This window comes from Aspergillus mulundensis, assembly GCF_003369625.1.
Source record: "Aspergillus mulundensis strain DSM 5745 chromosome Unknown scaffold_10, whole genome shotgun sequence".
In the NCBI taxonomy this organism is placed as follows: Eukaryota; Fungi; Ascomycota; class Eurotiomycetes; order Eurotiales; family Aspergillaceae; genus Aspergillus; species Aspergillus mulundensis.
In genome coordinates this window covers 577,733-588,030 of record NW_020797898.1, presented here as the reverse complement: position 1 = coordinate 588,030, position 10,298 = coordinate 577,733, and the positions used below count along the sequence as shown (strand labels likewise).

The window sequence follows — 10,298 nt, the reverse complement described above, 5'->3', positions numbered from 1 at the left end:
TTGTTGGGCCGAGTTGCATAAGCCTGATCAACATAGGTGCAAAGGATGTAGGTACTGATCAACATCCTCTTCTACGGATAATGGAAGAGGTAATAGTATCGAGGGCGTGTATACACTTACCCGCCTATCTGAGCAGGCAGAACATCTCTTGACTAGCACGGATGAAGGTATAAAAGCCGCTGTTGCACCCGGTGGTCAAGAGATAGAACCAGAAAGATCTTCAAAAACACAATCTCTCTTCTGCTATATCCTTTACCTTTTTGTTCACCATGCACATCAAGAGCACATTGCAGCTCAGCCTCCTCGGAGGCGCCACCTTCGCCCTCGCCCACCCAGGGCACATCGAGAAGCGCGACCCAGCGTCCGTCCAACAATACAAGAGAGATCTCGGCCACGGACTAGCCAAATGCGCAGACCACCTCAAAGCCACCGGTCTCCAGGCGCGTTCCGAGTCACGCCGGAAAGCAACGATTGAGCTCCACCGTCGCCAACTCAACACCCGCGACACGGCCGCCGTGCTCAACACCTCCCACCACGCCGTCGAAACCCTCTCCCCCTGGATGCCAGCCGACGAGATCTTCCAGGATACCAGCAAGAAAGCCTGCCTCCTGGGTCCAACCGCCGAAGGCGAAACCGGGCCGTATTGGATTCCCGGCGAACGCGTGCGCTCTCACACCCGCGAGGGGCAGGTAGGCGTCCCCGTGATCCTGGAGCAGCAGTACATCGACGTGGACACTTGCAAGCCAGTCCCGCGCCTCTACGCCGAGCTGTGGGGGTGTAATGCAACGGGCGTGTACTCGGGCCTCGTTGCGGACGGGAACGGTAACTCGGAGGACCAGAGCAACCGAGACGCGACCTTTTTGCGTGGCGTGCAGTAGACAGACGAGGACGGGGTTGTGATTTTTGATACGCTCTTCCCGGGCCACTATGACGGGCGCACAACGCACTACCACAACATCGCGCATATTGGGGCGAGGCGGTTGCCGAATAACACTGTCACTGGTGGGACGGTGGGCCACGTCGCGCAGATCTTCTGGGATCAAGATCTGATTGACCGGGTTGAAGCAACTTATCCGTACAACACGAATGGTATCCCTATCACGCCTAACGCTGTGGACCGCGTTGTCGCCCAGGAGACTGAGTATAGCGAGTCAGATCCCATGCTGAACTATGCGTTGCTGGGGGACAGTATTGAAGATGGCGTCTTTGCTTGGATTACAGTTGCTGTTAACCTCTCTGCCGTACACTATCCCTACTACACCAATGTCTTTACTGCTGAGGGCGGGATGGAAGTGGAAGGCACCTCAGATGGAAATCCTCGGGTGGTTGATGGCGGGATTCCTCAGACATCAGGGATCTGAGTTATACACCCGGTACTCACACATCGAGCATGAGGGCTATGCAGGAGACAATGCTGAGACTAGTAGAGTACGAAGCTCACAGGGTAATAATGGGTCCTTGCAGCTGAGAAGTAGCTAGACAAGAAATAGTACAACCTTAAACGCTGTCAACGCCTTGAAGAGGCTTAGAGTGTCGGGCGTCTGAGCTTAATGCCAGACTCCACAAGCCAGTCATCTTCTCAAGGACATATATCAAGCGAGTAGTTGAAGAGTAGGACGTTAGGTTTGTAGAGGATGGGAAGGAGCTCCRTGTATCTGGATGGATGGATATAAGACGTGAGTGCGCTTGGTAGACGGAAGGTTCAGGACAGCAAGCAGGTAGGTCTAACGTACATGCGTCGACAGAAAGCAAGCAGTCCGAAGATCGTCCATGTGTCATTAGGGCTAGTACCGAGTTCCGGGGGGAATTGTGTAAAGATATCGGAAAAAGCAAAGAGAGGAGCTCCACAAAAGGGTATTATGTGTGCTCCGACAGGCGGTTGGCGAGTCAATGGATGCATGAGCTAACTAACCACCGAATCAAGTCCTCTAAACTCCTGCATACCTGCAGCCAAAGTGGAGCTGGGCGGCAAGCGAGCTGGAGCGAAGGAGCTGGAGCCCAAAGCCGTCTGGCACCTTTGCTCCTTCCTCACTTCACTCACCTTCCCCCACCACTCACCCAATCGGTCTCCGAAAGCAACCTGGTACAACATGTGGGATCCTGGGAATTCTCTGGTAAGTCCATCGCCTTCGCCTACCGACAGCGTGCTAAAGTAGGGAAGGATATGGAGACTGGCGTGGGCACTTCACGCCCGAATTCTGGGGTCGACACTGATCCCAGTGTTGCGAATCCGCCTCGGGACCAGGATGCTTGGTTGGCAAAACTTAAGCTGGCGATTGAGAATGACAGCGGTCCAGAGCTGGACGAGTTGCTGGTCCACGGAGTGCGGCTGCAAAACGGCGTCAGCACGCTCCTGCCAGCCCGGGGTTGTGGCGAGGATCCAATGCTTACACCCTTGTTGTTCGCTGCCAAACAAGGCAGTGTAAACGCTTTCGACGCCCTCCTTAAACATGGCTTGGAGGTCGCATCCCAGACAACTACAGATGACGAGACGGCTCTTCACCTCGCTGCCCGATGGGGGCGTATTGCCATCATGGAAAGGCTTCTCGAGATTGATCTGGATCTCCTGGATCAGAAAGCTTCAAACGGCAACACGGCATTGCTCGAGGCAATAAACGGGGCACAACCAGCTGCTGTTGAATACTTGCTCCGCCAGGGTGCCGACTTCACGGTTCCAGGTCGACATGGTCGGACTGCTTTATTCTACACGCGTTTTCCAAACGCCTATCCTTTACGCAAAATCTTGTTCACAACGATATTCTCTGACGATACTGCGGAAGGGCGAGAGAAGGCGAGACGATTTGTAACAATGGCAGACGATTTCGGAGCGACGGTCCTGAGTGAAGCGGCGACGTCCGGCTACATCGAAACTGCACTGCATTTGCTCTCTACCCCGGCTTACTTTCCGCAGTCTCCTTTGCGAGACGAAATAACTAGATCCGATGATGAAGAGGCAGGGAAGGTGGAGGCCATTCTCCAAAAGTGGAAGGAAAGTGCACAGCCCGATGAGAAGCAGCGTCACCAGGCACCGGTGGCCTATTGGGCCGTGGTCAATGGGCGCGAGAGCCTACTTGACCTTGCTCACCAGATCACCCTGGACAGGGACGGAGCTTCTTGGATCCATGTGGCTGCTATCGGAGGCCATACCCACGTTGTGAAGAAATTCTCGAAGCAACAATCAGATCTCCTTATCCCAGCCACAGCGGGGCTCACTCCATTGCACTTAGCTGCTGCACATGGCCATGTTGAGCTGATAAGGGACATGGTCAAAGTGCTCCAGGAGCCACTACCGGTTGGTAACAGAGCAATTGCCTCAAACACTGAAGGCCAAGCCGAGGAAAACGTTCGACACGGTGGCATCTTGGACATTATGCTTGAACCAACGAAGCAAGGCCACACCCCAGTCGATCTCGCCGTTCAGGGAGCCACGGAGAAGCACATCCTCATCGAAGACTTGCTCTGGGACGAGTTCTTTAAGATAGCTGCCCAGCAGGCTGACCTTTTCCATGGTTTAGCAGACGATGTTCGACCTAACGCGGCAAATGAGCTACTGGAGCTTGCCGCCAGAAGTCGCCCGTCGCGAAGGGACCAGAGAGTTAGACAACTTTTCCAGGTGATGGTGGTGCACCGACTCTTGCCAGACTGGCGCACATCGTCAATTTCCCACCTCCCAAGAAGCGGTTCCAACCCTTTACACTGGGCAATTTACTACCAACGTCCAACCGTCGTTTGGTGGCTTCTAGCCAGCGGTGCATACCTTGGGGAAAGGAATGTCGCGCGCGCCATGATGCTCAATGCTCAAATACACGAAAGTATTTCATATTCGGAACGGCATAAGATAAAGCACAATATGATCATTGAAGGGCTGCTTTCTGACCCTCCTCCCATCTGGAACTGGCCACCCCCAAGGGATTTTAACCCTCCGTCGTTTCGACACATGCTTCATAAGTATCACTATGCACAGGGGTTAATTATGGATTCATCCAGCCGGACAGACCCCACCTTCTATCCCAAGCGGCCCCGCATTTGGGAGATGATATATGGCAAGGGACCGCGGAGGATTATGGCTGGTACCCACTATCAAAGATTTGCCACGGTGAAGAGAGGTATCCAGGCCTCGACCGAAAGTCCTTATGGATTCGAAAACAGCATGAACGAGGGACTGAGTGTGGATGAGGAGATAGGGAATAGCAAGGCTTCAGAAACATGGCGGAATTGCCATCTAAGACTACTCCATTTGCCGATGAACGATGTCTGTATCCCCCTCCAACTGCATACATGTGGACCGAACTGATACTGGGGGGCTACAAGCTGCGATATGTTCAGGTATAAAGACCCCGTGCAAGTAGCCCAGGCGACACTAACCCCGAGCAGGACTTAGTAGTCAGGCTCTGCCGAGATAAGGGTCTGACGAACCGCGACCATCGCCCTTTAGAAGACTTCGTGCAGCAGAATAGTGTAGCCGTACCGGCTGGGGGTAGGAAATATTGCATGAAGCCGCAGTGTGTGGTTAGTATGCTCCTACGACCCCGTTCTCCGCGTGTTGCTATTCATTCCAAGCTCCTGACCGTCTGTCAACAGAAGTGGCAACAAGCCCCAACGATGCAGCAAAGAAGCAAGCGAACGTTACAAGCCAAGCCCGCGGCGGAAACCCGTGGTGTTGAAATGATTTCGGTTCATGTGTGTCGGAACATCCGTCGACTTACGATCTGCTGACTTTATCTATAGATGCCATACTTGTCGTGGACAGATCGGCCGGTAGGACCAGCAGAGTTACCCTTGGGCGAGGAGGCCGAAAAACAGTATCGGGAAATGCAGCAACCAATGACATTGGCCCAGTATTACTATGTCTCTAATGAGGACACGACTCAGCGTGATATGGATCAGGTAATGGGAAGATACATAGTCAGGCAGACCAAAGGAGTGATGGGAAAGACAGGTGGTACGAGAAGAGTTAGCAACGATACTGCTCCATCGTCTAGGCAAGACGAAAACACGATGATAGACGGAGAGGCACATCCCGAATACGAAGCGCCTACGAAGTTGATGACTGTTAATCAACTCTGGGTTTGGCTCCTTGATGACGGTACGTTATCCTGGCAGCTCTGCCAGTCATCCCTCGTCGGCATGGAAAACCTGACCAGTGTTCCCATTGCAGACACAATAATCGCCTGCACGCCCAGAGAACCAGACGGAGATGACAGGGGCTTCATAGATTACTTGGTGAGCAAACTTGAACACCAGGCAAAGGGATCATCGGTCACATCAAAAGTCATGGCCCGGTTGCTCATTGGCACCGCCGTCAGCCTCTTCAACGAGAAACATATCCCAGTACTGGGGACTCTGAGATCGCCCCTGGAGATCTTCCAGGCCTCCCTCCAATACGCGGTGAGTATAAAACCCTAGTCCTATGATAAAAGGCCTAAAGCTCACATCCGTAGCGGGATTTGGAAGCACACCTTCTCAACAGATTCGAAACCTCTTTGGGAGCTGACGAGGCTGACAAAGGAGGATCCGATACCGAACACACAGTGGAACGTGAGATCAATAACGGATTCCTCAGGATCGAAGCGGAGACCGGATTCCTGCGGGAGTTGAAACATATCTGCGACGAGCTCAACATCCTCAAAAATCTATGTGAAGACCAAGAACACGTCTGGGCGCAAGCGGCAGAGGTTCTAGGCAATGACGACCATTCCACCCACAGTGCAAAAAGCACCCCAAGCGAAGTAAAAAGACAGATTATAGGAATGATCCGCGAAGCCGAAGCCATGCAGAGGAACATCGAGTCTCTGCGAGACACGAGGCAGAGGCAAGCTAATGTCCTGGAAGCGAGGTTTGCGCGGCAGCAAGCCGCGGAAACGGCGAGACAGGGGGATACAATTGTGGTTTTCACTGTCGTGACCATCATCTTCGTAAGATTGCCATGCCCCTTTCTTTCTCCGTCACGCCCTATCCAGTTGTCCCTGAACACATCACTTACCATTCTCCTTATACCTAGCTCCCGCTCTCCTTCCTCACGAGCTTATTCGCCCTGAATATCAACGATTTCCCACACAAGGGTGACGATGTCGTTTATCGAGGAGGGTGGATCTTCCCAATCCTCTGTGAGTGACACTGTCCTGCTGGTGCTAAGCTTCATGCCCTTGCTTAAGTAACCTGTCTAATCTGGGCGGTTGTTCGTGCACAATAGTCGGCGTATCGGCGGTTGTTTCTGGCTTCTTCATGACAGTTGCATTTCAGGTCAACTCGCTTAAGAAGCACATAGCTCCTGTATGGCAGCATGTGAAGGGCGGGGTTAGAGGCGTTGCGTTAAGGAAGCGCTAAAGCACTCCTGAGGATGGGAAGGTGTAGGGATAATCTAGCTATTTGCCATATATGCCCTAAGTTTGTGGGTTTCTTGTTGGATGGACGGGATTCGACTGAGCTCTATTTTGGATAGCAGACCATTGCGGGGATAATCAATGATGTCTCTGGATTTAATCGAGCGTACCCTCAGCACACCCAGACACTGACCAATTTTGAATGAAATCTCCGAAAGCTATAATTCCGGCGAGGCAATGTACAGCTTGGATCCACGCCAGCGTCTATAAACACTGTGAAAGATCCCCATAACCGTGGAAGTGCCGAGGATGTTTCAGTCTTCAGTTACAGTACCACTGACACACAGCTGCATCTTTTACATCTTCGTCCTCTTTTTTTGCTCACTTTACCCTAACATACCCAAGTGGGACGCTCCTTTGTCATTCCTTGAGATGACCGATTCTTTCGTTGTTAAGTGTCCGCTCATCGAAGAAGTCCAGCTCAACTCTTCCACCTGGTACCTATGCTTGTGTCAAATTCAATGCGCAGTAGGGTGTATGCGGAAGAGGAATGTAAACATCATCGCTGCGAAGGTTTGGCTGATTAGAAGCATGGATCAATTAGGGCACGGGTCACCTTGACTCTGGGCGGTACAATGGCTTGTAGGAGTCAGCGCTTATTAGTGACGAGCTCGTAAAGATTCCAAATGTGGCTTGGATTCAGAAATGAAACCGCTGGGTCTTGTATGAGGCCGAGGTCCGCAGCACTGATGATTCATGGAAAGCAAAAACTAGGCCTAGCTACATCATCCACTTAACACGGCAAGCAAGTGAAGAACCCGACCTCTCTGCAGCATTTTGAATCCCCGTGACAAGAACAAAACCAAGGGCCCTGAGGATAATTGGATAACCAAGCCAGACCTTCATCTTCACATATCCCAGCTCACCACACGATCTTTTATATCATCGAAAATGTCATATTACAGGTCCCATAGTTTCTATGGCAAATGTGACATAGGGTTATCGCTCGCTTGTTGTGGGCGCCGGATTCGCTCAGCTTTCTACCTAAGCCCTGCAGGCCCCTCAATCCGATGCTGGATACGGTATAGCGATGGAGTAATTCTATGCTACCATGCCGCAAAGCCTCTCGGCCTAGCCCTTAGTTTATTCCCCAATGCTTATGTAGTTAGCCCTTCAGCCACGCATCATTCGTGATTAATGCACGCTTTGCAGTTGGATTGCTGTTATAAATCTCACCCGAGGAGTCGCATAAACAATGGATTCTGTAGACCAGTAATAGTCGCAGAGCGCCAGAACCTGAGGTTAGCCTTATTGGAACACCCTATTTGCCATCAGGGGTTTAACAGCAAATTGGGACTCTGGTACCGTAGTACAGGCTTGAAAGATTGCGGCGTGGAAAATGGACAGCGAATGGACTCTATGGAAAGAGAATCGGCAAGGCTGAAGAGCGGATTGGGGGAGACTGAGAGAGGACCGAGGTGAGAGTGGTCAGTGTGGTAGGAAACCAATGAAGGGAGCGAGAGCCGCATCGAAGGATTCAGCCACACGAGGACATCCAGTCACTCCAACCAACCGATACCTTGTTCCAAAGACAGGAATTATCATTGATTCAGCCGTCCGTTGCTTATCGCCATGTGGCCCAGATCGCAAAGGGGTATTTGTATACTGCCGACACATTTAGTATTGGAATAAGTTTTAGTGCCTTACGTGCCCGTGTAATTAAGCTATTCTAGTTTATATAATAAATAATATATAAACATAAATAAAGGCCTTTGGGGCGCACTTGCTTAAAAATTACTAAATTTATATTAAAATATAGGTATATTAATTTATATAAGCTTTTTTATATAAATTAATGTACCTGTCCCTTATTAGCAAATTTAATAATAAAAACCTTTAAAAATATATTTTTAAAGTTATTTTAAGGCGTAATAAACACGTTTTTTAATTATAAATTAGTATTCAAGGCTATTAACGCGCTAGTACCTGTTTTTTTTATAAAAAATAATATATTAATTAAAGTACTTATATTTATAAAGTTATTTAAAGGCCTATTTATATAATATTTAGCTAAAAATAAAGTACTTATATTTATAAAGCTATTTAAAGGTTTATCCACGTGGTATTTAGCTAAAAATAAAATTATTAATATATTAGTAAGGCTGTTAATATACTAGTACTTGGTTTTTGTCACACCCACGGGTGCCAAGCCCCGATAAGATAAAGAAATTAATAAAATAAGAGTTATAATAATGTTAACCCACCACGCAGTAATAATATTACTATTATTTTAATAATATATTTAAGGCCAACGCCCTAGTAAAAAATAGTTAATTAAAAATTAGTTTTTATATATTTTAAATCTTAAGATTTAATATTAATTCCTTATTAAATAGTTTTTTTAATACTTTATTTTATACCTAGTTAGCCTACTTAAGGTTTTTATAGTTTTAACTTTTTTACTTATTAACTACTTATAAAACATGTACTATGCTGCTAGTATACTTATACTTTATTTTTAAATAAAACTATTTTAATAATTTAAAAAAAAAACCTTTTAATACTTAATAATTTTTTATTATTAAAATTATTAAAAATATTATTATAAAAAATTATTAAAACACTTATAAAACGCTAGTAACCTAATAATTATAAAATATAAAAAAATATATTAAGTATTTAAAAAATTAATTAATTAAATATAATATACCTTTAAAGTAATATTAATACTAAAATAATTTACTAAAAAATTATAATAAAATTAAAAATAAAAATATACTTAAGTATAATTTTAATTTTAGCCTATAGTAATATCTTAATTAGCTTGGTATTTTAAAAATTAAATTTTAAAAAAGCACCTAAAAAATATAAATTAAATTAATAGTAAATTTTAGGAGCTTTAACTATAATAAAATTAGTATATAAAAGTAACTAAATTTAACATGCTAATAAATTAAAAAGTATAAATAAAAAATATTAAATTTTTTTTTAAAAAATACTTTAAAAAATAAATAGCTATAATTTTAAAAAGTTTAATAACTAGTTTATTAAATACTATAATTAAATTAAAGTTAGCTTATTAAAAAAAAAAACTGAAATCCTAGGGATTTTGCTAATTATTTAGCTATATTAAAATAATATTTTTTAAAAAATAATAAAAAAATATAGATTTAATGCTATTTTAGTAAATTTTTACCTTTACTTTAAAATAAAATTTATAATCTTAATAATATAAAACTTTTAAATACTAAAAAATATTTAATTTAACTTACTTTATAATATTAATTTTATATATTATATTTATAACCTTATATTACCTTATATTATAATAAATAATTAAAACTTACTAAATAAAAAAAACACTACTAATTTTAAAAAAATTAACACGGATTTACTTGCGGTAAAAAAATTTAAAAAAAAAATTATTTTATAAAATAAACTTTTAAAAAAAGTTATAATAAAATACTTATAAAATAAATTTTTAGCATAGTAAAACCCTTTTAAAATTATATTAGAATAATATTAAATTAAAATTAACTAAAATTAACTTTTATAACATGTTTTAAGTATAAAAAGCCTAGTTATAGTATACCTAATTATATAAAATTATTATAAAACCCTAACTTTTAGCTAGTAAATTTTAATTAAATTATAAAAATTTACAAGGTAGTAGTTAAGGACCCTTAAAATAAAAAATATTATAAAAAAAAAGTAAAATAATTAGTAAAAAGGTAAGTATATAAATTAAAATAAAAGTAAAATATATAAAAAAAATAAAAAAAAGTTAAAGTAAAGTCTTATGCCCTAGCTTAATATTTAAAAATAAAAATAGGTAAGTATTTTTAAATAAAAATAATAGTAAAAGCTTCGCGGAATAAAATTAAAACTAAAATAAATTTAAATATTAAAGTAAGGTAAATATAATAAGTATAAAATTTATTAAGCATGCTTATTTAAATTAAGTAAAACTTTTTT

General features: G+C 43.9%; 2 protein-coding genes across 2 annotated transcripts; both read left to right on the top strand.

Annotated features, from left to right (window-relative positions):
• Nucleotides 1-269: 269 nt before the first annotated feature.
• On the top strand, nucleotides 270-1,361 carry DSM5745_08596 (intradiol ring-cleavage dioxygenase; the record flags this gene model as incomplete). Its single annotated transcript, XM_026750612.1, has 2 exons — nucleotides 270-822; nucleotides 883-1,361. 2 exons carry the CDS (start codon nucleotides 270-272, stop codon nucleotides 1,359-1,361), a joined length of 1,032 nt encoding a protein of 343 aa, XP_026600625.1.
• Nucleotides 1,362-2,090: 729 nt separating this feature from the next.
• DSM5745_08595 (uncharacterized protein) lies at nucleotides 2,091-6,327 on the top strand (the record flags this gene model as incomplete). Its single annotated transcript, XM_026750611.1, has 7 exons — nucleotides 2,091-2,114; nucleotides 2,162-4,252; nucleotides 4,375-4,680; nucleotides 4,729-5,388; nucleotides 5,442-5,915; nucleotides 6,002-6,107; nucleotides 6,194-6,327. 7 exons carry the CDS (start codon nucleotides 2,091-2,093, stop codon nucleotides 6,325-6,327), a joined length of 3,795 nt encoding a protein of 1,264 aa, XP_026600624.1.
• Nucleotides 6,328-10,298: the final 3,971 nt, after the last annotated feature.